The 27,938-nt window shown below is 49.3% G+C and overlaps 1 protein-coding gene across 3 annotated transcripts in view; it reads left to right on the top strand.

Annotated features, from left to right (window-relative positions):
• Positions 1-27,938, top strand: part of CREBBP (CREB binding protein) — a 2,841,012-nt gene that overhangs the window by 595,419 nt on the left and 2,217,655 nt on the right. For all 3 annotated transcript variants that reach the window (XM_069646824.1, XM_069646825.1, XM_069646823.1), the window contains exon 7: positions 8,047-8,146. In XM_069646824.1, coding sequence (XP_069502925.1) covers positions 8,047-8,146 — 100 coding nt within the window. The remainder of the gene's footprint in view (positions 1-8,046; positions 8,147-27,938) is intronic.

The raw sequence follows: 27,938 nt of genomic DNA, 5'->3' as shown, positions 1-27,938 counted from the left end.
CATCTATGACAGGTAATCACCATAGCTGTGCTGCTTCGGAAAATTTCTGCGTCCTGCGTCAATGACGTCGATACCCTGTCCTCGAGCGTCTCCGTCGAGCCGAAGTCACCGGATGTTATATGTAGGACGCACGATGCCCATAGCCTTAGTTCAGTTTTTTCCGCAAACGTGTTCGCTTCGGAGATCTCTGCCTCGGTTCTTCTGATTTCTATTGGTTCTTCGAACTTGGTGTTTTGTGAAGATATGTCTTCGTCTTCTTCTACCCTGCGGTCGGGATTCAAGAAGTGTCGGGACTGCAGTTCCAAGATGTCACTTACGGACCCGCACGACGTCTGCCTCTGGTGCCTCGGGTAGGACCATGCCACCGATGACTGTGACGATTGCCAGTCGTTAATGTTGAAGGCCTTGGTGGAGTGGAAGAAGCTTTCTGTAGGTAGGGGTTCCAAACCCCGAAAGTCGAAATCCGCTGGGCTTTCGACCGACGATTCGAGGGGCGACTTTCCGAGACGTCGGTGTTAGTCCAGGGGGTCTCAGTCCCAGAGATGTTCCCGCCATTCCTCTGCCTCCTCGAGGCACTCGCGTAAGCGCAGTCACCGGTCGCCTTTCCCGTCCTCATCCGAGGACTCCGCCAGACGCCGGGTTGCTTGTCCCAACAAGCATTCCTCTCCTGCGGAATGGGACACATGTCGTAAGGAGATAATGGCGATTTTCAAATCGCAGGGCTCCGTTCCTTCGCGAGAAGCCGACAGGGAACACTCTAGGGCCACCGCTCGCACGCCTTTGGGCTTGGGCGGTCGGCGCGATCATCGGGAGCCGTCGAGGGCCTGATCGGGCAAAGTGGATCGCTCTAGCCATGCCCGCTCCAGGTCCCGGTCCTAGACGGCCTCGAGACCGTCAGAGCCTGTGAAGTCTTCTAAGAAGACGTTGATATCATCGGCGCCATGTCTGTCGAGGGACTCTCTCGAGGCTCCGCCTCGGAGGAAGTCATCGGCGCAGAGGCCGTCAAAGGACACGCTCGGGGCACCGCCATCGAGGCCTGTGTCGAAGCCATCGGCGCCACGCTCGACGCCGATTCCGTCGAGCCCCCAACGCCTTTTGTGGAGGCTTTACCGGAGGTACCCCGTGCATCAGTGGAAACTCTGAGGAAGGCCCTGAAGAAGTCAGTGAGGCCTGTATTTGAACCTTTTTCTGTGCCCTCATCCAGGGATTTATTCCAGCCTCTGGATTAAATCTGAGGTGGATGAAGGGTCTGATGAAGGTTTGGTTTTGGTTCCTGATGAGGTTCCTGACAAACTCTTGTCTGGTCATAGCCACTTGGAAGACCTGCGTCAGTCTTTGCATGACGCCAGTGGTCTGGACACCTCTCTGAAGGTTGAGTTCGGTAAGCCTGAGCCTGGCACGCACGCAGAGTCTTCACACCGGCGGCTCATGTCGAGGGTGACGGAATACTTGGGGTGGTCTGCGCCACCAGTAGATTTTCTGCAGGATGACCTGATGGATATCCCCTTGACCAAGGTCCACCCACTGACCCGGTGCTGCCATTTCATATGGCTTTACAGAGAAGGGTAGTGGCGGCTTGGACTGCTCCGGAGAGTATCCTGGCAGTGAACAAGTCATTTCCGAAAAAATACCGTCCAGCCAGTAGCGACCCCTGCTACTTGACTACACACCCCACTCTGGAGAGTTTGGTGGTGCAGGTGACCACGGCCCCAGCAAAGCAGGTGTCATACCCTACCATCCCTCCGGATAGGGACGACAAACGTTTAGATGGCTGACCAAAGAAAGTGTTGTCTTCAGGGGGTATGGCTTTACAGGCAGCCAACTCTGTGTGTGCCTTAGCACGTTTCACTCTCACTCTGTGGAATTGTCTCTTTGGCGGCTGACCATATTCCCAAAGGGGAGGAACGGGATGGTTTTCTTGCCCTCGTTCAGGATGGCAAGGATGCCATGTGTGAATCCGTTCAGTCGTGTCTGGACATGGCAGACTGTGTCAGCTGGTCTATGGCGGCGATCACCGTGATGTGCAGATTTGCGTGGTTGCAGAAGTCGTGGTTTGCTCCTGACGTACAAGCCCGGCTTCTCAACATGCCCTTTGATGGTGTATATCTTTTTGGCAGCAAAGCTGACTAGAGCCTTCAGAGGTTGCAGACCTCCAAAGCTGCAGCGAAGTCGTTGAGCGCTGCAGTTCGCCAACCTCTGCCTTTTCGTCCTAGGGGACAGCAATGGAGGGGAGGTTCCTTTCAATACTACGCTTCCTTTGGTAGATCGAGGTGAGCTGCAAGTCAAAGGGGCCACCGTAGGAGTACCAGAGGTGGAAAACGGGGTACTCGAGGTGTCAAGGCCGCTTGGGCAGTTGCCTCTTTGCCCTCAGGCACTGCCTCAGCCGCTTCAGCTCAGTCATGAGGCCATGTCTCATGGTTCGCTGGTTGGGGGAAGGCTGGTGCAGCATCTTGCTGAATGGCGTGCCATTACTTCAGATGTGTGTGTTCTGGAGATCATAGCCCACGGCTACTGTCTTCCCTTCCGGCAGAGGCCTCACGACAATCCACCAGGGAATCTCTCTTTGAAGAGTCCGGATCCGCTCCTTGCGCATATCGACGTCATCGATGCAGACGCCAAATATTTTCCGCAGCAGCACAGCTGTGGTGATTACTTGTCATAGATGTGGAATACATAGTCGGGAACATCCCATCGAAAGAACGTTACCAGTTAAGAAAGTAACTTGTTCTTCTCGTGTGTAGTAACTTCAATTCACGATCTTGTATGTGTTTGCTCTTGCTGTTTTGAAACCACATAACTTTTTTTCGCACAAATCAAAACCATTGGCCGTAAATGATGTGCCTCGTCCAAAAGTAATTGTTTAACCAGCCTTGACAATGTATGTAGAAAGTTTCTGTGCGCTCCTCAGGAGACTCTACAATCGCCAGATCTTTTGAGGTTATTGATCACAGTGCTGGAATTTGGTGTAATAGTCTTACGACGTTTGATCTATTGGGTATCAGGCCATCGTCATGATGTAACATCCTTTCCAAGACGAGTCCTTTTTGCTGGACTAGAGGCGTACCTTTTGTCCTTTTCTGATCGTCTGCTCTTATTTCCATTTCCAAACAACTGAGGGCTGGCCTCTGTTCTTGATGAAATCATAGATAAACTGCTCTTCCTTTGTACTTTCGGGCTTGGTTGGAGCCGTTTAGCTGGTTGTCTCTCCTGTCTGTGTTCTCCCCTCTGGGGTATCGCTCTTTGGAGTATAAGCGCTTCGCTTGTTACTAGTCCGTCTCCTCCCCTGAATCTCTGTTAGTTTCTTTATGTTGCGACTGTTCAATGTTTGTTAATTTAGGCAGACAACTTTGACCAACGTTCAATTGTGGTTGACGACCTGTATCCCTATCACTCTACATAGTCTTCCTCCCCTTCCGAGTGTACTCTGCTCGTTTCACTTTTGTCAGATTTTTGGTCTTCCTCTTGGTCCGTTTGTATTTCATTTTTGGTTAATACCTCCACCCTCTCCCCTTCTTCTGAAATTGAATAAGTCGATAAGTCCATTAAATCCTGGTCGGGCCCTCCTCGTCAAATAACCCCACTATCTCCGATGTTATCTTATCGGTGGGCACTTTACTTCCCTTATTCATTGAGACCGCAGATACGTTTTTTAAGCTGTTTTGTTCTTTCGGAAGAGTGAGTTTTTAAATAAAAGACCGACTCTTGTTGGATTTTTGGTTAGTAGGTAGTGTTTGATTCTTTGGCTTCTTTGGAATTAAGTTCTCAGTTTAACTTGTTTTTTCTTTGATCAATTTGTTCCGGTGTATTCCCCCTCTTCAGCTGCCCCATCTGTTTTGTTTAACTCCTTTTTTTTTCTTCATAAAAATGTCAGATATTTACCTCTAGATTGTTATTACAGATTTCATTGTCGTCTTTGTGGGTTTCTCTATCTGTATCTACTAAATCAGACCTTCCTAGTAGGGCTGCTCTTTGCTTACTTGTCTTTTTGATTTACTCTGAGTTTAGGGACTGGCATGTCAATCGATCCTGTAACTTCCAGACCACTAAACGCAAGAGGTTGTGCGATCGGTTGGCTAGCTCTTTATCGTTATTTAGAGTTCTCTTCTGAAGCGGGCTGCGGGGGCGGATGTTGATGGGCACCCTTGACCTGTGGTGTTGTCACTAGTAGAAGGGCTTCCTTGGTTTACTGTTTCGTGCACCAAATTTGTTTCAATGGCGCACAGGTTGTCACACTTGGCTTCATTAGAGCCTACTATGGGTTCCCCCGTTGCTGCTTTTCTTTTTTCTCTTTTTTCCTTCATGATTGGCTCGAGTATATAGTGAAGAAGTTGTGACACCTTCGCATTTCTGTTGTCCATGTTGTTCTGTACAGATGATATAAACCCTTCCACGAATATCATCTTTGAATGGACCATTGCCAGTAAAGTAGTATGGTCTTGGAGGGTCCCTAGTACCTCTTTGTACAATTTCATGAATGGCGATAGAATCACTGTCATTGTAGATAGCAGTAGAAATGTATCTTCTTGATAACCATATAAACCTGGCCCTTCTTTTTTGCTCCCTTTGACATGATCAGTCCTTTCTGTTGACGCTGTTAAGCTAGCTTTTACGAGCCCTAACTTTTTCTGTTTATCCGGCTCTTCTTCACAGGAGTTCAAAGTTTGAGTTGCATAGTCTCAACAGCGCGCTTGTCTTATGTCCTTTGTTTTGAGTTAGAGTTCCGGCTGTAATTCTGTACTGGGGTGAGGCCTGTGTTAGAGTTTTCCATTGTTCTTGAGGTTTCTAGAAGGACCTCGTCTGGGATTTCTAAGTCCATGCTACGAGACATAGATTGAGCGGCCTGGATGTCCCCCCCCCCCCTTTTTAGATTGCTCAGTAGCTTCTGACATTCGTGTTCCATTATAGATGAAACGGGGCACTCTCATTGAGTCCGTCACGGTCTGTGGTTTCCATATATTTGTTTCCTGCATGGCACTGCCATAAGTTCTACCTTTTTGTAAAACAAGCTGGGGCCCTATTCACACTTGTTTGGTAGCCACATCTTGATTCCAGACTGACTTCACTACGATCAGGACTTTGGGCCTCATTACGACCTTGGCGGAGGACCATGGCGCTATTAGCACCATGGTCCATGCCGCTAAATTCCCAACTCCGCCATGGTGGATGGCGGACTTACCGCCCCATTCCGACCTTGGCGGGGCGGTAAGTCCCCAATCCCCATTTACCCTTCCCCATTCCCATTTTTGCCCCATAGGGCATAATGGGAGTGGGGAAGGCGTTAATTACGCCACCGTAAATTATGGTGGCGTAATTAACTCCATGGTCCCTTAGCGCCATGGATTTTAACACCTGCTAAAAGCAGGTGTTAAAAGCTCCATGGCGCTAAGGGACCTCGTACTCAGGCGGTAAGGGTCGGCGCTGTTTACGCTGCCGTTAACCCCTTACCGCCTGGGTCGTAATGAGGCCCTTTGTATTTTATTTAGTTTAGCCATATGTTGGTTTGGCAGACTTACCCTTTTTGTTTTCAGATCTTTAACTTGCTGAATGTGACCCAATAGGGTCTCAAACGGCATAGTATCCGTGTTGTCAGTATCCATATCATTTTTTCTTTTCGATGTCGATCCACCTCCAAAACGATTTCCATTTGTTTCTGGGTCAGTTGGTCCTTCATAACTTGTACCCCCTTGCCCCCGCCGAGGTTGCTCCTTTTTTAATTGTCCTAAATGTGTGGCTACTATTGGCCCCGAAATTTAGCATAGTGCCTTTTTTTTCTTTCACTGGTTTTAACTGTTTTTTTTTTCTTCCTTATTTTCTGCCATGTTTTCTTTGCAGTCTGGTTCTTGAACACAGTTTTTGTCGTGCTGGCACAGCGTGGTCGAAACTGAGACCTTGCCAGTTAAAGGGACATACTTTTTCGGATCCTCAGTTAAATTTCTGTCCTGAAATTTTGGTTCTCCATTGTTGGTGGCCGCCTGATTATCAATATATAGATCTGTGCTAGCCCCTATATTTACATTAATATTGAACGGATATGCCGTCAATCCTTCGTTAATGGTTTGCTCCGCTAGGTCATTCAACGGAGTAAGAGCTTCCGCTGCCCATGATGGAGATGAACTTTGTTCCTCTTGCCCTTTCTCAGTCTGCACTTCGTCCCGCTCCTCTGTTGATATTTCAGGGAATTTGGGCAGTGGTTTTACTGATCTAGCTACCCGTACAAGAGGCAGCATATTTACAGCGACCAAGTCAAACCTTGCCATTAGATGTATAAATACACTTCTGCCACTGCCCTCTGACTTTCTTACCTTTAATTCCAATGGGTCCGGTCTTCTGTATTTCTGTCCTCTGACACAGGACACTCTGACACACTCCACTACGCTTCGCTCAAAGCACAGTTTTTGTGTAGGGGCGAGTGTCACCGGAGACAGCGCGTTCCAGTTCCAAAAGTAGCAAGTAAAGAGAGACTAGGTCTCTCGACGTCCTCGCAGTTTTCTTGCTTTTTCCAAAGTTCAGCAAGCAATCTCCAGTGCTGTGTATTGTCAGGCAGCTCGACCTCAGAGTTTTTAAAGGTTTTTTCTTCTCGCTGACTTGTGAGGAATGCTTGATGCAGGGAACCAAGCACTACATGCTTCTGGCTGTCCGCTGTTGTCTCTGCGTGACCATTTGTTGAAAACTGCAGCTATGCAGTGGGTTGTTGGTGAAATTCTTCCATTGTGGAGACCTCCAGTGGAATGTCTTGCTGCACTAGTTGAACTGCAACCTATTGATGAATCTTCAATCAGAAATCATGGAGTATCCGTTACTTAGCCTGAACATCTTTTGGGGAGTGTCTGTCTTCAGCTGGGCTTACTGGGCTGTTCGTTTTTTTTTTTCTTTTCTCTGTTGAGCTTGCCTTTCTGGCTGTCAACCACGACCATCTCTGCTGTTACTGCTCCAAAGACTCCACTGTAGGCTCTTCATGATGATCCCATGTTGGGGGCAGTCTCTTTACTCTCCCCTGCTCATCCAAAACTGGATCACAATCTTCCTGTGTTGTGCATCTCTACTATACTCTTGAGTCACATGTTCTGGAGGGTGGCGAATAAAGCACTTTCACTTGATAACCTATTGAGTCCTTATCCTTCTGGACGTAGTCTTTTGGTCCCAACTTCCTACATACTCCTTTGTGCAGAAATCCTATGTACCTGGATAGGTGAACATTTGCCTGTTTGTTTCTATAGATACATACCCTTAACATTATTACTTTGGATCAATTGTGTTTTTGATGCCTTTGATTCTTATTAAAAGTCCAGTTCAACTGTTGTGGTCTTGTGAGACCACTTTGTTTTTAACCATATTAGGAAAAGTTTGTGATTTTTTTTTTTTTATTCTTAACTGTAAATATTTTCTAATAATTTCCTATGCACAGCCGTATTAGAGGGCATATATTACTTAGATGCATTGTGTGGAACCTCCATTATTCTGCAATCTATGCAAGTAGAAATGTGCTAGAAATGTTCCACACTAATGGGGATGGCTATAGTATGCCTTTGTACTTTGAAAATAACATCCAATCATAGAATTTCTGTTAAATAAAAATTCATATGTAATTTTGGACTATTTCAGACACATTGTTTAAAAAGAACTAGGTGATGCAGCTTTCTACCCCTTCTCATCAATTTATAATTGAATGAAAGTAATATATCCTGGAGGTGTAAGGTATGCTTCACCTATCTCCACAAACCCTCGTACTTATTTGGAAGTTGGCCTATCCATTGGTCTGCCCATTTGTGCCACATACAACAAACCTTTGTGAACATCACCTGTTTTTCTAAATCAGTCCGATCCATTCCATTGTTTTTTCCATGCCCTGTCTCCACCTAGCAATTGTCGCGGGTCCGGCTTCATCCAATGACTCGCAATGTGTCCCTTAGCTAGAACAAAGGCATAATCTAGGAAAGGTTATGTGTACTAGTTCCTTTTTTATTGTTATGAATTTCTCAAGGACAAAAGAGAAACTATTGAAAAGGCAATTTTTCCTAACCTCCATCTGCAATTGTTTTCCCACAGGAGCTAACCTGATGAACCTTTCCGCAGGAGGGATATCAACTGATCAGCAAACAAATTTGATCTCCGAGGCGGCTCTACCTACATCGCTCGGGATAGCAAAGTATGGGTCAACAAAAAAATGTTGCTTCCAATTCTAAGCCCTTTAATGACATTTTCTTATGTTGACATTAGAATCTTAACATAGATTTTTCATAAAAGATGTGCTTACATGGGTTATTTTATTTTTATGTCCTCACCCTTTTTATGCCTGTCATGTAGGTATCCTGATTGTCGTTACCGGGCGTACATGCCTTTATGAAATATCAAAAGGGATTTTGTGTATATATCCCTGACATAGCTCTTAGTGGGTCTCTCCAAATCCAACAAACTATGTTGCATTTGTTGACTGTAAGGGTCATTTGCAGACTTCCAGAAACCTGTTTCAGCTGACTTCTGCAAATAATCTTGCTATGTTTGTGCACCATACATTTTGTAAGATAATTTGTATTTTGAAGTTAGTTGACATAGCTGATGCTCCTGCTAAAACATATGCTTGATTAGTCATTTCTGCCACAACTGCCTCCACTATTGAGTACTCTGACAAATCTTCCATGCTTGGAATTCATCCCCTTCACAAACTCCTCAGTTTTGTATCTGTATGTCTTTTGTGTAATCTGAAAAAGGGGAAATAAGCACTTGAGAGGGATGGGGGAGGGCACATTGTTGGGGATGTGTGGAGTGGCCACTGGCTGGTACTGTTTTTTTAATTGACCTTTTCCTTAAAAAAATCAAGTAAATAAAGTGTTTGTTTATAAAATAGTACAGTTCTAAGCTATGGATCTTAAACATTTGTATGTTCCAACTTTTAGCAAAATGTTGCTTTTGTGAGATGTTGAGCTTGTGTTACACACAGCTATTATTGGTGTAGTTAGTTGAAATACCAGGAAAAACATGCTACATTTAAAACCAACTCACAGAAGATCTGGCCTTTGGCTTGCTATGTGACAATTGGGTTACATTTGATTAACACCACCTTTCGTTATATAGTCAGTTTCATTTGCAAATGTAAAATAAAAATTTTACTACTTTTCTTTTAACATGTTGGCAACCTGCCTGCACAGCAGACCTATATAGAAACGGCACCTTTTAAAAGGTGGAGTTTGTGCATTTTCAAAGTCAACCCCTATCCTGGGATTTCCACCTGGTAGATAATGTCTTATATTATCCCAACCTGCAGTCTCCACTTAACTTAGTTCAGTCTAATATTGGAAGATTTTCAGCCTCAGAAAGATACTTTTTGGGCACAGTCTCTTCCAAACAAGCAACTGGTCTCTTCCGACAAGAACACATTTCCCTTGACATTTATCCCGGATTAACCCTTACCTCTAGTTGTTCCCGTCCCCCATGTTTTAACCTTCTGGGCCTGTCTTATTTTACATACTTTACCTTTTGCTATCCCAGAACCAGTAGGGGATTATTCCTGCAACAGAACCAATTTGTCTCTGGAACCAGAGGGTGAGAAAAGAAAGACAAAAACAAAGCCCTGCCCCCCCCCCCCCATCCTTGAAGGGCTAGTAGCAGTTCCTTCACTTATCTGACTCACCTTGTGACCCCTGGATTAATGGTCTGTGGTAGTAGCTCTCTTACTCTTACGTCCCCTCCTCTTTCCTTCATACTGTAGGGGTGTCCCTTCCAAGGCATGGGAGACGGAACCTTTTTCACCAGAATAAAGCTTCTTCGCCTTTAAATTTAGAGGCGCGTCGGGGTGCGGCCCAGGGAGCATCCGCTGCCCTGACTCTGCCGTCCAGCGCCACACCCCAGTCCCCTTTTCCGCGTCGACTGGAACAGGCCGAATTCACCGGCGCTCCTGGGTTTGGCTTTGGCCATGTAATTCCACACACGAATACTTCTTTTTTGTCTTTTTGTCTATCAGGTCAGGCCTCTCGCTCCTCCCCGGCGCATGTCGACTTCTACAGGGTTCAGCAGGTGTCCAGCCTGCAACGGGCTATTCCCAACTTCACATCCCCACGCCCTATGGCTACGTTGCCTTGGCCCAGTCCAAGGTTGGCAAGCTTGTTCAGCGCGCAGCTCGCTGTCTTTGAATGCGCTGAAGAACAGACTAGCCAGGTGGAGGGAGGTCTTCAAGAAGTCGCCTTCAGAGGGCCTCAAGAACTTTGTGAAACATCGAACCAGGCCCAAGGTAGGGCCGATAGTCTCCATCGCACCCCGCATGGGAGACTCCTTCCCAGGGAGGGACCGGTTAGGTCCTTCTACAAGCATGTGCACCGAGGATCCTCGCATCCTCCCGGTGACAGTCTTGAGGGAACGGAAGGTTCTTTTACTGGGTCTTCACCCGAGGGGCTCTGCCCTTGTACCGGCACCATGGCCGAGAGGCTCCACCCTAATACCAGCAATACGTCCGAGGGGGCCCCTCAACGCAGCTCTGACCCCCGGATCGAGGGTGTCACACCTACCTGGCCTAGGCCTGAGGAGCAGGGTAGGCCTCGTGATCCACACGCAAAAGTTTTGGACGAGGCCGAGCCCAGCAGGCTGAGCAACACGTCGCAGGAACGTGGAAGGCAGCTCAACAAAATGGCCACAGCGCCAGCCAGAGGCACCCGTCCGACGTCATTCCAGGAATTGGCCGAAGAACGAGTGTCAAGAAGCGACTGGCCTCAACCAGGTACGTGGCTTTGGCTTTTACTCCAGGATTTTCGTCCATTCAGAAGAAGAACCAGGCAGGCCTGAGTTATGCTGGACCTTTCCTCCCTCAACCTCTCCTTACCCCTCCAAAAACTCAAGATGGTTACGCCAGCTTTTATAGCAGTGACATTGGGACAAGGGAGACGATGTGCAGCCGTTGTTCTCTCCACTTCTCTTCTGTTCCTTGTAGTTCCAGAGGCGACTCTGACTTCTAGCCCAAGAGACCTGCCTTTTATGCGCAAAACCCCCATTCACACAGCCTGGCTGTCAATCACGCAGCAGGGGGGTTGTCCAGCCGGGACACCCACCTCAGCCAATCATGGCAAAGTGCGACTTGGGTTTCCTAGGATACCCTGTGCAGGGGGTGACTACACCCCTTCCCCACATTCAGTCTACCTAGACACCCAGGCGCCAAGAGGTGGGCTTCTCTGCAGAAGCCCGCCAAAAGACAGTGAACGAAGAAGGCAAACCTAGTTTGCCGCGCAAAGTAAAACACAAGGACTTTAACAAAAAGAAATGGCGAATAAACCAACCGGAGCCAAAGACGATTTGGTCAAGTGGGATATGTTCGAGGCTAATATAATAGCCAAGAACAGTACCACGTTTATCTAATATAATCGCGGTAGAAAAGTTAGGGTAGATACCACTGCCACCAGCCAAGTCTAAATGTTAAAAGAACAAAACAATGCTCAGGGAGGTACAGACAGAAAAAGGGTTACAGATTAGCCCTTTCCAGTACTCCATGTAAGATGGGGTTTACTGGGTCTGTGGTAAAAATGACTATATAAACTAAATGGCAACTTTACCTTTCTCTAGGGAACAGTAGTCAGCCCCAGTGAAATGGAGTCAGAGGGAAGTCTAAAAGACAACCCTGGGTTACTACACTAAAGGTGCTGTGTAACCCATACAAGAACAGGGGCACTTGGAGTGGTGTGCTCCAGTGCCCAAGATCACACAATGAATAACACATAGGCCAAAACACATGTAAGAGTGGAAAAAGGATGTACACTCTTACCAGGTGGAAAAAATAAACTCCAGAAATCCAGCAAAGCTGCTGGGGGACTCAATAGGTGAGGGAAATTAGCCCTAGAAGGAGAATTCTCCCTAACACACACGATCTCATGGAATCCACAGTGACCTATATTGACACCTCTGACCGGATCACCTGCATTGCCACAGACATGAGAAGGACAGCCTGGCTCGGGGCAACAAAATTCAACCTGGACATCCTGGAACACATACTAGATCTACCGTTTTGAGGGGTCTTGGGGGACCTGTTTCACTCCTCCTTGGACAAAGAGCTGTACAAAAAGAAAAACAGCTCACAAACGCCAAGTCTTTAGCCATCCTTACAAAGACCCCACCCAAAGCGTATACCCAATCTCAGCAGCGCTCCGAGAGGGGTCGTACGAATGGATTGTTCAGAGGCTTCCAGGAACGTAGATCCAGGCAGCCGGACCACTCGCCGTCTCAGAACCGGCACAAGCAACATAAAGAGGGGGTGGGGGGCGAGGAAGGGCTTTTTTCCAGTCCCTCTCCTCTGCGACAGCCTCTGAGGGAAAGAAGGCATGACACGCCCCATTCGGGTCCACGTGTCTCCGTTGGGGGGGCAGGCTAGCTCTCCATGCACATTTCTGGCGACAGAATTTCACGGACCCCTGGATCCTCTCCGTAGTATCCATGGGGTACCGCCTCACTATCCCAGCCTCTCCTCCCTCCTCTCCCACAGGTTGGGACGGTAACTCTCTTGGCGGAGATCCGGTTGCTCGTAGAGAGCCAGGCAGTGGAGGAAGTCCCGGCCTCCCAGCGAGGCTTTGGCTTTTACTCCAGGATTTTCGTCATTCAGAAGAAGAACCAGGCAGGCCTGAGTTGTGCTGGACCTTTCCACCCTCAACCTCTCCTTACCCCTCCAAAAACTCAAGATGGTTACGCCAGCTTTTATAGCAGTGAAATTGGGACAAGGGAGACGATGTGCTCCCTGGACCTGAAGGACCCGTACCTGCCCATCTCGATCTGGCAGCCCCATCGTTCTTTCCTCCGGATCGGTATCATGGGCTACTATTTTCAGTACTAGGTTCTTCTGTTTGGCCTCAACTCAGCCCCCAGAGTCTTCACCTGGCTTATGAATGCAGTGGCGGCCCTCCTCAGAGCGCAGGGCCTCCACATTTACCCATAGCTCGATGACTGGCTCGTCGGGGTTGCATCTCTGGAAGTGGTTCACCACTCTTCCCATGCCATTTTGAACACACTGCGCGTTCTGGGCTTTTCGCTCAACCCCAAGAAGTCGCAGCTGCAACCTACGCAGTCTGACATTTTTGGGACTCTTGCTCCAGAAGGTGTTTCCTTCGGAGGACAGAATCTCGGCTATCAAGAGGGCGACCATCCACTTCCTCAGCAGAGAAGTAACCTCAGCATGGTGGTACCAACATCTCCTGGGTCTAATGGCAACGGTCCTCTTAGCCGTCCCGCACACAAGAATAAGGATGATTCAGCTGCACTTCGCAGCCTCATAGTACCTGGAGCAGGGCTCTCAAGCCGAGCTGATCAACGTTCCTCCATCTCTCCACTCGGACCTAACTTGGTGGTCCAGAGACTGCAACCTACAGATGGGCAAGCCCTTCTGCCCGCCCACTCCGCATGCCACAGTCACCATGTATTCCTTGCTCGAGGGCTGGGGAGCCACCCTGAACGATCTCTCGGTCCACGGCACCTGGACTCAACAAGAGCAGGAATAGCATATCAATTGGCTAGAGCTGAACATCATCTGGCTGGCGCTCGGGGCCTTCCTACCACTGCTCAGGGGCAAGGTTGTCCTCGTCCAGTTGGACAACTCGACCAGCATGTACTATGTCAAGAAGCAGGGAGGCACCAGATCCCCTCCTCTGTGCAAACTGGCGATCCGCATGTGGGAGTGGGCCCTGGAAAACGTTTACCTCCCGGGGGACTCCAACCTGGAAGTAGACAGACTCAGCAGGCTGGGAGCGGACAATTACGAGTGGCAGCTCAACGACCTCGTTATTCAGGAAATCTTCAACAGGTGGGGTCACCCCCATGTGGATCTCTTTGCCACCTGGCACAACAAGAAGTGTCCCCAGTTTGCATTCTGGCATGGTTATGGCCCCGGATCTCTAGGCGACGCATTTCACCTCCAGTGGACCGGCATGAAAGCCTATGCCTTTTCCTCCCACACCTCTGATTCACAGGGTAATTTGCAAGATCAAGGAGTCTCGCCAACTTCTAATAATTCGAATAGTTCTATGGTGGCCGGCCAGGCCATGGATTTCGGAGCTTCTCAGTCTCTCGGAGGTGCCCCCGATTCACCTCCCGAAGGGCCCAGCACATCTTCTGGCACAGCAGGGGGGCAGCGTCATCGACCCGGCGCCAGGGAAACTAGCCCTCACAGCCTGGTACCTGAGCAGGTAACGCTTCGGCACCTCAGCCTCTCACAGGCCAGTCTGGAGATCATACAGGGCGCCAGGAGCAAAGCTGCCAGGGCCCAGTACAAAAGCAAATGGACCAGATTCTGCCACTGGGCAGATTCCAAGGGAATCGACCCCCTGGCATGCACCTTAGACGATGTGCTCTCCTTCTTGGCGCACCTCGCCCACTCAGATGTGTAGGTGGACACCTGCCGCACATACCTCGCAGCCATTGGGGCTTACAGGAACTCTGTGGAAGGCATCTTTTCCTCTTTTCCTATCGTCAAGAAACATCTGACGGTACTCGCAAGGCTCTACCCACCCATCAAGAGACTGCACCCCATGTGGGACCTTAGCATAGTCTTGGGCGCCCTGGCGCAAAAACCGTTCGAGCCAATGGCGTCCGTGGACATCAGGCTAGTCGCCATCAAGCTGGCTTTACTAGTAGGCCTCACCTCAGCTCGTAGAGTCAGAGAAATCCAGGCTCTGGTCGCCTCTGAACCATATACTACCTTTCACAAGGACAAAGTACTCCTGCAGACTCACCCATCAATTCTGCCTAAGGTTCTGTCTGCTTTCCACTTGAACAAAGAAATAGTCATCATTTTTTTCCCGATCCCAAGGACTAAGCACAGAGATTGCTGCACTGCCTGGATGTCAGGCGTGCCCTGAAATTCTACTTGGTTAGACCTTCCCATTTCTATCGCTCTCAGCAGTCCTCTCTCCTGGAGTGATCACGTTCTCCTTTCCTCCCAGCTCACCCGCTCTACCCCTCAGACCAAGCCACCTCCAGCACTGCCACCCACCTTCTCGGTTACCTGCCCCATGTAGCGTGTCTCAGTTGAGGCTTTCGCTGCTACTTTCTCACCCCCAGTCCCCCTTTGGCTGACTCGCACCCAGACAGCCTTTCCATGCTCCACTCTGTGATATCTGATACTCTTGATTTTCCTGCCCCTGTCATGAGGATCCGCCTGCAGCTCAAATCCAAGTGCAACTCCTGGTTCTACTCATACCTAGTCTCCCTAAAACGCGAGTGCAGGGTGGCTCAGAGTAAATGGCGTGCTTCCGGTATATCCTCTGACAAACTGGCCTGCCGCCTGCTCCAAAGCACTCCCTTGTGCACCCTCTTAAACCCTCTGCCGACCTGTCCTGCCCGGCTAACTATCGCCCAATCTCCATCACTCCTTTCCTGTGCAAACTCCTGAAAAAGCTGGCCATCTTCCAGCTTAATCTTCACAATGAATCTGTTTGTCTCCATGACCATCAGGCTGGCTTCAGAGCTGCCAGAAGCACGGAAACTGCTCTCCTGAACATCCATGAAGACCTGCTACAACACCCCGTGTCCTCATCTTACTTGATCTCTCTTCTGCCTTTGACATGGTCAACCATGCCACCCTACTACATCACCTCTGTGATAACCTGGGTATCACGATCAGGCCCTGGCTTGCCCGAGTTCTTTCCTTTCTGATCGACTCTCCCAGGTCCAACTTGTATCCTTTCTCTCCTCTATCGCTCTCTCTACCTGTGGGGTTCCCCTGGGGTCTAACCTCTCTTCCTGGCTGTTCAACCAATACTTGGCATTTCTTGCTATGCAGTGGACACTCAGCTCATTTTCACGCTCCCTTCAGCCACCACTTCTCCTTCTCTGACTGTCTGTTATCCAGGAGTGGTATGCCGCCAATGATCTCGTCTTAATGTCAGTAAGACTTGAGATTCTCCTCATCGGCACACCCTCTCCCTCCTTTCCTGACACTCTGTCCGGCCTCTCTTGGCCCTCTTCCTGCTCCTACCTGTGAGGCAAAAACCTTGTGGTCATCGTTGACTCTACTCTCTCCTTCTCTCCTCACATCTCTGATGTCGCTAAGAAGTGTCACTACCAGCTGCATCTCCTCAGAGGTATTCTTCCGTCCCCCAGAGGTTCACTGTCTCCAGAGCTCTGGTTCTCTCTAGGCTAGACTACTGCAACAGCCTCTTTCTAAATCTGCCTGCCACTACTCTCCACCCCCTGCAACTCATCCAAAACAGGACTGCGAGACTTGTCCTTGGCCTCAAGCCCAGGGATCGTATCCCTCCAGGACTGAAATCTCTACACGGGCTCCCAGTGGCTGCGAGTATTAAGTTTAAAACCCTCTGCATTGTCCACAAGGCCTTCTGGGGCCTAGGGTCTAAATATCTTCAACTCTCTCTTCCTAAATATCTTCTTTCTTGAACTCTTCCCTCATCCACCTCCAACTCCCTCAGGGTCAGTCGCTTCTCCAAGTAGAGCATTGGTGGTAGCTCTTTTTTCTGCTGGGGCCTCCCTCTGGAACAGCCTCCCTGCCTCTCTGAAACTTGAACCATCTACGGTTCCGGAAGCACCTCATGACCTTCCTCTTTGCTTCTGCTTGCTCTCCTCTCTCCTGCTGATCTCCTGGCTGAAGCTGAAACTGCACTGGTTACCTGGCTACCCTCTGATCTCAGGCCCAGGTCCCCTCCCTGCCAGTTGCACACCTGTACTGCCCCCCCCACCCCCCCGGCAAACGTTGCACCCAGGGACTGTTTCTGTAACCCTACAGTCCCCCTACCAGCATTTGCCACCTGATGTCTGCACTATTTACTTGTCTTTATTTATTGTCTTTATTTACTGTTTACAATGTACTGCACAGCCCCCTCCCCTTTTCCGTCTGCACTTTTTTACCCTGGAGGGGCTCAAACCAGGGCTTCATTGCCAATGCAACTTTGTGCATTTTTCCTTAGGGTACCAAAGCCATGGTGCCCCAAAAGTACCCTGTAGTCAGTTTCGCCCAAACATGTCACCCTTAACTGTCTCATGGCAGCTTCATTGTGTTTTCAGAAGATTTGCCACTGATACAGCCATTTATTTTGTGACCACAGAACAAACGTTGGTTTAGAATTCCACTGAGAGTTCACAGTGAGGCTGTTAACCTAGTAAGCTTGCAAACAACTGCATGCTTTTCATTATAGGGGCGTTGCCTTCCTGAGACTGTAGGTTAGGAGCTCAAGGGAGGCATGGCCAGATATTCCTGGATGTATGATTAGGTGCCTGAATCTGCATCCTTTTTGTTTTCCTGTGAAGAAGCATTAGAAAGTTTGAATGTGTTGGCCACTCCTGATTGGGCTGCTGCCAACTTTTTGAAGGATACTGTGTGCCTGGATGTGCACTAGCCTCCTGGATTTCATTTTGAATAGCAGTATGTTCACCATTCCTTTTGTCAAACACTGGGACTCCTAAAGATGCAGATGGAAGGAGAACTCTCCAGGTAAGACCCAGGGTCTGCTTTAATTCAATTTTTTTTATAACCCACATATTCTCCACCATTGTGTCTGGCATGAATTCACATGCTCATTATTCCCTGTCATTAAGCTGGGAAAAGACAGTTTCACTTGTGCTCCTCTAAACCAATTACTTCCCTCTGGGTCATACTGCCCCCATCCAATGACTGTCCTCTGTCAGCCATCTTCAGATTTTTACCACACACACTTCAGTGTTGGCAGTCCTGTCAGAGCTAGTTTGTACTTTTTCCCCAAAATGTTTGCAGAAAAGTTCTATTTTTGTTCCATTGGAGCCCGTGTGCTCCTATAGTCATCGGCTGGCAACAGGGACCCGTTGTCAGTGAATTTGCGCGCCCCTCAAGGGCTATTATTCGTCGAAGTTTCGGTAGGCTGTCTTGGCCCTACTTCGCGCTTTCGGACCTTGACGGAGGAGAAAAGGGAGGGATGGACCACCTCCATGCCCTGCACTCAATGCGGGCAAAGGAATGTCTTTGTGGAGGAGAAACATCTAACATGTTTATACTGCCTGCACCCTATGGCGCAGAGTATCCCTGCCGCAGCGGCAAAGGGTGCAGGCACCCCTGTGGGTGGGGGCAGGCACCGGCTCAGGTCCCGGCACACATCCACCAGGAGGGGAAAAAGGGGGGGAGGTGAGGAGACCCCAAAGCAGTCCTCCAAGGCTCACGTTCAGCCAATGGACATCTAATCCTTGGATGATTACGTGGACCAAGTGTCTGCCCATACAGTCCACGACGACGACGGCGGCGGTGCAGGGCCTAGCACTCCATCACTCCCTCCACAGCTGAGAGATATATCAGTGGACATCCTGTCAACTCTCCACACTGTTGTGACTGAGATCCACCACAGGCTGCCCTCAGCACCTGTTGTACCACAGGCCCCTGACCATCCTCTGCATAAAAAGAGGTAGTGTCATCCAACACGGCTGCATCAACCTCCTCCACCAGCGGACCCGGATACGGCCACTAGTACGGACATGGCCACGACAGCCACAGGAACTGAGGAAGATGAGGACTTTGTCTCGGTGGACAATGCATGGCCGCACCTGGACGCCCCTCAGAGTGTCTCCACCAGACGAGGTGGGATAATTCCACTCATCTCCAGGAAAATCAAGGAGGAGGGCTTCCTATAACAGCGGCGAGAGTCCAAGAGGAAGACTATCATGGCGGTTCCCTTTTTGGTCCCCGGACAAGGAGGGGAAGAAGATGGACGCAATGAGGGAAAAGTCATATACACGGCGGCTAATGCTCTGGCTATCTTGGCCTCATACAACCGGGAGCTTTGATACAAGCTGGGCCCTATCTTGGAATTCCTCCCCGACGACAAGAAAATGTTGGCTCCTGCCCTCTTTCAAGAAGGGGAGGTGGCATCCCACCATGCCATTATGGTGGCAGTGGACAACGCTGACACAGGCTTCCGGCAGATGGGAAACAGTCTGCCTTAATCAACAGGGATGGTTGATGGCCACACTTTCACCAGGACGTTCATGCAAAGGTGCTGGACATGCCCTTGGACCATGAAAATCTTCTCGGTAAAGCGGTCGACGAATCCGTTGAAGCCATAAAGACGGACACTGAGACGGCATGTTCCCTTGGCACTCTACAGCAGCATCGCTGGTCGTCTTTTTGCTCCTCCAGGGGAAAATCGGGCCGATAATCCAAGTGATACTCCACATCATACTGGCAACCTCCCCTATCCTTCACGCAGAAAGCCTAAAGGGGTTGCCCCCAGGCCTACAGTAGCCGACGTCAGTGATGTCACTGCACCGGCACCCAAGCAAGCCTGAACCGGCCAAGACGGCGGGGCCCCACTTTTGCATCCCCTATGGGAGGCCGGCTGATGGAGTTTGTCAGCGAGTGAAAGATCATCATCATCACCACCAACAGATGGGTGCTGGACGCTCTTGCCCGGGGACACACCTTGGAGCTCAAATGCAGGTGCCCTTGTATTCCACCGGTTCCCCATCAGGAGCAGCACATCCTTCTGCTCCTGGAAGAAGTGAGAGCCATGTAATGGAAAATGGCGATAGAGCTAGTTCCCCAATGGCTCCGGAGTCTATTCCAGATACTTTCTGGTCAGAAAGAAGACATGGGTTTTAGGCCCATCCTGGACCTTCGCCTTCTAAACAAGTATTTGAAATCCCAAAAATTCAGGATGGTCATATTGCAACATGTTCTCGGCCAGCTGGAGGAAGGGGATTTCTTGAAAACGTTTGACCTAGAGGATGGATACTTCCATATCCTCATCCACAGGAAACATCAGAAGTTCCTACGGTTCGTGGTATAAGGCCAACACTACCAGTTCAAGTACTTACCTTTCGGCCTAACGTTGGCCCCAAAGGTGTTCACAAAATGCTTTGCTCCAGTGCCTGCCCACCTGCGGCTGGAGGGCATACACGTATACCCGTACTTGGGCGATTGTCTGATACATGCCCTTTCCCAGGAAATAGCTGATGAGCACACGAAGAAGACCGTCCGGTTACTAACAGAGCTGGGGTTTTCCGTGAACTATCCGAAGTCCTGCTTAATGCCATCGCAGAACGCGCTGTTCCTGAGTGCCAGACTCAACACAGTGACTTGCTTAGCGTCCCCTTCTGAGGAGAGGCTAGCGGCCATTCAAGGAAAGTTACAGCGGCTGTCATTAATCTACCTCGTCTTGTCTCTGCAGGTTGCAGATGCAACTCCTACAGCAAATCTTGGCTGCATGTTGGATGCAAGTGTCTGGGGATTTTTTTTTTCTCCAGGATGCGAGAACATTTAAATTCAATTTCTTTTTTAAACCTTTATTTTTTTATTGTCACTTTTATGAGTACAACAGAAAGCAAATGGAAATAAACGGACATAGCATGCACACAGATATTCATATGGTCTTAGTGAATTATACAGTTGCATTGGAAACAAATGATGTTACATAAGTCGGTCTTTGACCCCAGTTCACACCTTATCCGCAGCTGCAATTTTGGCCAAGTAGGAGTGGAACATGGCCCCATATGTCTCTAGTTCTGGGAGACAGGGGAAGTGTGTCCACATATTGATGTTGCGTTTCCTGAACCCAGGTCAATGGTAACAACCATTCTTTCTCCCTTGGGGAATTTTTATTCTTCCACTTCAAGAGGATGCTTCGTTTAGCCACCATGCAACCCATATTCATGAAGGCTCTGTGTATTTTACTCTGCAGTCCAGGCCACATACCAAACAGGGCCCCAAGTGGGCTCCGTTCCAATGGGGAACCCACCACTCTAGGCAAGGTGTCTAGTATTTTATTCCAGAAGTCGCTTAGGCGGAGACATATCCAGTACATATATAGATGATCGGCAGGGGCACATGCACATCTAGGGCAAACATGCTCTTCAGTTTGAAACATTTTGGTTAGTCTGGTGGGGGTGTAGTATAGCCTATTTAGTGTTTTGAATTGCATAAACTTCAATTTAAAACTAAGGGATACCCTCCTGGTGTGGGAGCACATGCGCGACTGTTAAGACGGATTTCTGAACTCTGTCCTGGAGGCGCAGAGGTTCATAAGGTCAACCTAATTACTTGGAACAGGGTAACCTCTGGACAAGCCAGACCAATCAGGGTAGCGATCGCGGCGGTCAAGACTAGGTCTCAAGAGGGGTGAGGGTGACTGAAAGCCCGCATTGAGCACACAAAGCAAGGACACTTACAAATTACTCCAAACAGGTGTTATATTAAAAATATATACACATTTATTCCAAGGCCTTTGCAACAATGACCGTAGCGAGAAATCACAATAAAACTATAGTAAACCAACACATACCAAACCAATACAATATATATACAAATACAAACGAGTCTAAAGAGTTAGACGCACAAAATGTGTAGTCCACCTAGAAGGGGCGGAAAACAGGCAGTGCGAAATAATAATTAGACCCAGTCCGCCTTCAGAGGCACCTTACTAAAAGGAAGTCCAAGCCCTACGAAGAGTGGAGCCTTGTGCTCAAAAGTACCTGCACACGCTGATGCCAACGGGCAAAAAGGGGGGAGTCTCTTTGAGGGAATCGGCAGTTCAGTTCGGTGCACAAAAGATGAACAGAGTTCCGCGACTCAAGCGCAGCCTCCACTGTGGGCAGAAGCAGAGCGCGAGTACGGAAAGGCGTGCTGTTTGACACAGCGGGGGAAAAGCTATGGGCTCCTGCAGGAGGACGACCAGTTCCTAGCTATGCTACTCACCGGTCCCCGATGCAAGCAGACCCAGGCTTCTCCGCGTCAGTTTCAGTGCTGGCAGGTTCAGGGGAACAGGGGACGTCTCGTCGTCGTGTAGATTCTGCAGCAGCAGAGTTGAGGGCGTCCCAAACGCAGTGAACCCGCACAGTTTGTTACCACAGCAGGGCAACGGAGCGGACGTGTAGATCTCAACCAAATGTACACTATTCACTTCAGACCTGGGAATGCCAAGTGTACGAATCGTGTGAGAGTGACAAGGACTCGAAATACAACGCAACCTGACGGCGGTTACAGAGCAAGACTCCTGGGTAGGCTGGTCAGTCTGCTGGATGGCCCAGAGACACTTCCGAAGGCTTACGTGCAGGAGATGGTGAAGATGCCGAGAATAGCTGTTCCCGCTATTCCAAGGGTCGAAGTACCAGTACAGGCCTTCTGGTTCGATCAGAGGTAGAAAGGGTTTCACAAAGCGACAGCGGTGCAGAGGAGCAGTCCTTCAGCGGGTCACCAGCGATTCCTCGGTTCAGCCTCGTGGTTGCAGGATACTTGGCTCCTGTATTCCTTTGTTCGTGAGAACTCAGGAGATCGACCTGGTAGTGGCGTTTCCAGCCCCCTCTTATCCACGGTTCCCTTCGCGCCAAAACGGAGGGGACCCAGTGGGAGATCCGCTCATAAAACACTCACACCATACGTGGACCTATCAACGGACCACGGTGGTCCCAGTCATTCACACCACACTAGACTCTCTGGCACCCAGGATGTGTATTGGGACCAGACATCCCAGCCCACATCCTGGAGGCACACACAAGGCCTGTAGAAGCCCGCGAAAGCATCTGTGTTTCGCGGGAAAGTACATGCCCAAATAAGGAAGGCCCCGGGTCGGCTCGACCTGGGGAAGGTGAAGGGGGCAAGACGGTCAGCGGACAGGACAAAGGAGCCTCGTGGTCTGGCCATTTTGGGAGCCAGGCCACCATTTTGGGCTAAGCGCGAGAAGCGCGCTTAAAAGGCCAAAAGGAGCTCAAAAACACAAACGATCGCTGCCACCATTCCCGACCGTGATTCACTTACACCGATCATTTACAATCCAAAGAGAGTATCTAGGGCCTGTAGAAGACTAGAGACCCAAGAGAGCAGTAACTTAGCTTACAGTGCCCTCTTGTGTCATGTTGCACGAACATGATAAAGAAACTACGTAAAACAGCGTTTCCCGGTACTGTCATAAGGGCATGTCAGTTCCCCGTAAGAATGGAGCAAAAGCCCAGAGGAGTGCGGCAGAAGGCTGCACTTCTCTGGCAAAGTCTAGATCATGGTGAAAACAGCAAAAAGTTTAGGGTTTGCCACATGGAAGGAAAATTACCCACAATTGAGAAATCTTTCCTAACACTGACCATTTATCATCAGTAAGTTCCAACCAGCGGATCCGTGCAAGTGAAGTTGGGGGGGAGGGGGGGCTTTTGTTCAGTACCATGTTAGAGTGGAGTGCATGTGCTTGCAATCCCCGGACTTAACTATATATGCCAGTTCAAGTGTCTCGGGAGGTACATTCGGGTACATAGGCCATCTGCTTGTCACCGCTGATCAGGTAGTATTGGAACAGATCCCTTCCAGCTCTCCCGTGCCCAGGCTTCCATGTGGTGGGTGTAATGAATTTCCCCTCAACGTATAAATCCACCAATGCTCTATAGCCCCAACCTTAATTTCAAGGCTCCATCCCACGTAAGACCTAGTTCTGCGACCTTCAATAGTGGGAGCCATCTATAGTATAGAGGGCGAATTTCACTTGCCAAGCTTTCTTGTGGAGGCGACTGAGTCGAATGAACAGTTGTGCTTGTAGTGTTTGTCCAGCAGTAATGTCTTGATCTGATAGTCCTGCTGCTAATGTTTATAATTTTACATGGGGTGTTGGATATTCAGCCCCATACCAGCATGTGGCGTACTGGACCTGGGCAGCTATCCAATAAAGTTCCAGATGGGGGGCTGAGAACCCTCCTTTCGAATGGATTGTTTCCTCCCATGTATTCATCATCTTGTGATAATTCGTTAACGCCAGCTTCGCTGCTTCGAAAAAACACATTTCGGCGCTATGCTCGAGGCCGTGGCGTCGATTGTCCCTCGACGGGCTCCGTACCGTGTCGATGTCACTGATGGTATAAGTAGCTCAAGCCGCGCCCGTTGCCTTCAGTTCTGTTTTTCCGATTGCTTCGCTCTCGTGAACGGCACGCTTAGACATTTTCTGTCAAGAAAAAGTTTTCTTCATCAACTGCTTCGACTCCCAAAACGGGGTTTAAGAAGTGTATCGACTGTGGGTCCAAGATGTCTATCACCGATCCTCACCAGATCTGTCTTTGGTGTCTGGGCTCAGACCATCGAACTGGCGACTGTGGCTCCTGTCAGTCAATGACGGAAAAGGCCCTCCGTGAGAGGAAAAGTAAGTTAGCGGTGGGGCGTGAGGCTTCGAGGGGCTCTTCGAAAGCCTTGTCAAAAAAAACATAAGAATCGGAACGTCATAAAAAACATTCGAAGAGATCCTGATCTCGTAGCAGGTCGAGACGATCATCTTCTTCTAAAAAGCTAAAAAGGAGACCTAGATCTCCATTGTCATCCGATACATCGACGGAATTGGTTCGATGTCCAACAAGATCGGATTCCCCTTCAAAATGGGAGAGCTTTAGAAGAAAAATGATGCAGGTCTTTCAGAACGCGGCCTCGACCCCCCTCAAAGAAACCTCAGAAAAGCCAGACCCCGGTCGCTCCACAGGACGACACAGGGAAGTCGGGAACTACGGCTGTGAAACCCAGTAGTACCCATAAAACTCGAGTCGACAAATCGTCGAGAGATCCTCGAAGATCGAGTGTTTCTCCGATCCCTCATAAAAAGCAGAAATTGTCGAAGTAGAGTGCAACTTCGTCGACGCCGGCAGCTTCGACAACAAAGCCTATATTATCCTTGACGCCTTTATCAAAGGCTTCGTAGAGTGTGTCGAAGGTTCCTTCGACCCCATCAAAGAAAACACCTATTCCTTCGACAAAAAATCAGGAGGAAGAGAGAAGGTTTACACCTTTACCCAAATCGGATTTTTTTAGGTCCATGTCTTCAATTTTTGAAGAATCTGGCTCAGAGGATGAAGATGTTACTCCTTTTGGAGTAAAATATGGCACTAGACAGGTTCCAGAGGAACTTATAAATCCTGAAACAAAAATGAGACCTATGTGAAACTCTGCATTCTGCTAGTGATGTTGACACATCACCTGAATTGGAGTTTGTTGCACCTGATCCCGCAGAACAAGCAGACTCAGGGTATAGGAATTTGATGAGTATGGTGATTGAATATATGGGTTGGGGAAGAGCCTCCCCTACTTTTGAGCAAGACGATATGACGGACATTATAGTCCAGGGACCCCGGAAAGATTCAGTTCTCCCTTTCCATAGGGCACTCCAAAGGACAGTTGAAAGGAACTGGGAAAAACCTGATAGCATTGCTGCAGTAGACCGCAATCTTCCAAAGAAGTACAGAACTTCTACTTACGATCCAGAATACCTGAATAGACATCCTACGCCAGAAAGTCTGGTTATTCAGGCCGCTACTACTTCCAGGCAGACCTCCGGACAGGGAGGATACAAAGGTTGATGCTTGGGCTCGTAAAGTTTTTACTTCGGGTAGCATGGCATTGAAATTGACAAACGACACCTATACCCTGGCCAGGTTTACACATACCCTGTGGGAATGCATTATGGTCGCGGCTGAACATAGTCCGGAAGGCGAGGAAAGGGAAGGCTTCCTGAATATAGTCAGTGACGGGAAGGAGGCAATGGGGGAATGTCTCCAGTCTGGACTGGATAGTGCTGATAGTATTAGCAGGTCCATGGCATCAAGCACAGTGCTACGCGGATTTGCGTGGTTGAGAAAGTCGGGGTTTGCACCAGATGTGCAGACCAGACTTCTCAACATGCCCTTTGGTGGCTCGAGGTTGTTTGGTAGTAAGGCTGATAGCCTAGAAAAACTACAGACCTCGAAAGCAGCAGCTAAATCCCGTTGTGCCTCCGTGCGACAGCCTCAGAAACCCTATTTTGGCTCATTCTCCTGGAGAGGGGGGTGGGGGGGTCCTTTTTGATACTACTCCTCTGTTGGAAGAGGACAGGCTTTTCAAAGGGGCAAAATGAATGTCACTCGTGGGAGACGAGGAAAGACTACAAAGCCATCTTCAGGAATGGCATCTATGCCCTCAGCCGCTCCTGCAGCCGCCTCCAAATCTCTCTGAGGTCTTATCATACAAAACACCAGTGTGAGGCAGAATCTCTCAGCATCTGAAAGAATGGCGAGGCATTACTTCAGATGCTTGGGCACTGGAAACGGTAGCCCAAGGTTACGGCCTTCCCTTCCTAAAAAGACCTCACGATCACCCACCGGGAGCCAACTCTACCAAAATTCCAGACCCGCTCCTTTTGTAGGAAATGATAACCCTGCTAGAGAAAGGTGCAATAGAACATGTACCTGTATCAGAGAGGAACAAGGGTTGGTACTCCCCTTATTTTCTCATCCCGAATAAGACGGAGGACTGAGACCCATCTTGGACTTAAGAAAATTGAACATGTTCCTCAGAAATGACAAGTTCAAGATGGTAACCCTTTCTCAGATCCTTCAGGCTCTCCAACTCCAAGACTGGTTGGTATCATTGGACCTTCAGGATGTTTATTTTCATGTGCCAATCCATCCCAAGCACAGAAAATACCCAAGGTTCGCAGTTGGTGGTTCTCACTATCAGTTTCGAGTTCTGCCATTCGGGCTGACCTCCACTCCAAGGGTTTTCACCAAGCTGATGGCGGTTGTGGCAGCGAGTCTCGGGAGAGGGGGGGATTAACGTCTACCCCTACCTGGACGACTGGTTGATCAGAGCATGTTCTCCCGAACAGGCTCAGGAACATCTGTCGATCACCTGTCACTTCCTCCACAACCTGGGCTTCTCCCTCAATTTCAAGAAGTCCCACATGATACCATCCCAAGAACTCCAGTTCATCGGAGCAGTCTTGGACACTTCGTCAGGCAAAGTCTCGCCGCCCGAGGTAAGAGCTCTCGACATCCGGCAGATGGTAACAAAATTCCAGAAAGCCCAGCATCTGCCGGCCTTCGATTTTCTGAGGTTGCTCGGCCTCATGGCATCCTGCATTTTTCTGGTGCCAGAGGCCAGACTGAGAATGGGATCTCTCCAATGGGCCCTCAGAACTCAGTGGTCCCAATTCTCAGGGAATATGTCAGATCTTCTACAAGTACCAAGTGCAGATGCTCAGGATCTATCATGGTGGGCTTGCAACGACAAAATCCTCAAGGGAAAATCTTTTTGGCAACCATGGCCGGAGATAACAGTAGTGACGGACGCCTCACTCACGGGGTGGGGAGCTCACACCAACTATCTGACAATCGGCGGACGTTGGTCTCCATCGGAGTCCAAACTACACATCAACCTACTGGAGCTGAGGGCAATCAGACTAGCGCTGAAGGCCTTCCTGCACTCCGTACAAGGAAAGAACGTCCTGATAATGACAAACAACACAGTGGCCATGTACTACTTCAACAAAAGAGGAGGCGTAGGATCACTACCTCTGTGCAGAGAGGCAATGCAGCTCTGCTTCTGGGCGATACGAGAAGGAATCTCTATCGGCAGTTCACCTAGCCGGAGAGCAGAACATGGCGGCAGGCGCTCTGAGCAGGCAGAGCAGTCTCCCACGAGTGGGAACTAGCTCAGGAAGTCCTTCTGGAGATCTTCGCCCTTTGGCGAACCCCTTAAATGGATCTGTTCGCAACCACGGTAAACCGGGAGTGCGATCAGTATTGCTCAAGGGAATTTCCCTCGATAGGAGCACTAGGAGACTCGTTCGTAGTGGATTGGGATTTTTCCCTGCTGTACGAGTTTCCTCCAGTCCCCGTGATTCCTCAAGTAATCAGGAGGTTGAGAAAGTTCAGGAAAACCATGATCCTAATTGCCCCGGATTGGGCCAGGAGGACGTGGTACCCGGACCTTCTGGGCATGTCCATCTGCCCCCCAGTACGTCTTCCACAAAGAGAGGATCCTCTCTCGCAAGAGGAAGGTCGTGTTCTCCATCCAGAGGTCAACACACTCAACCTTCATGCATGGTTTCTGAGAGGTTGAGATACAAGGATTGGGATCTTCCGGATGACTTAATGGAGATCTTGCTTTGGCCAGGAGGCCAGCGACAAAATCCTTGTACCGGTGTTGTTGGAATAAGTTCAGTAACTGGTGCAAAGATAGCGATGTGGACCCTTTTCAATGTAGCACACCAATGGTGCTTTCTTTTCTATTA

Source organism: Ambystoma mexicanum, chromosome 2q, assembly GCF_040938575.1.
Source record: "Ambystoma mexicanum isolate Mex_15411 chromosome 2q, UKY_AmexF1_1, whole genome shotgun sequence".
In the NCBI taxonomy this organism is placed as follows: Eukaryota; Metazoa; Chordata; class Amphibia; order Caudata; family Ambystomatidae; genus Ambystoma; species Ambystoma mexicanum.
This window is presented reverse-complemented; position numbering and strand designations above follow the sequence as displayed.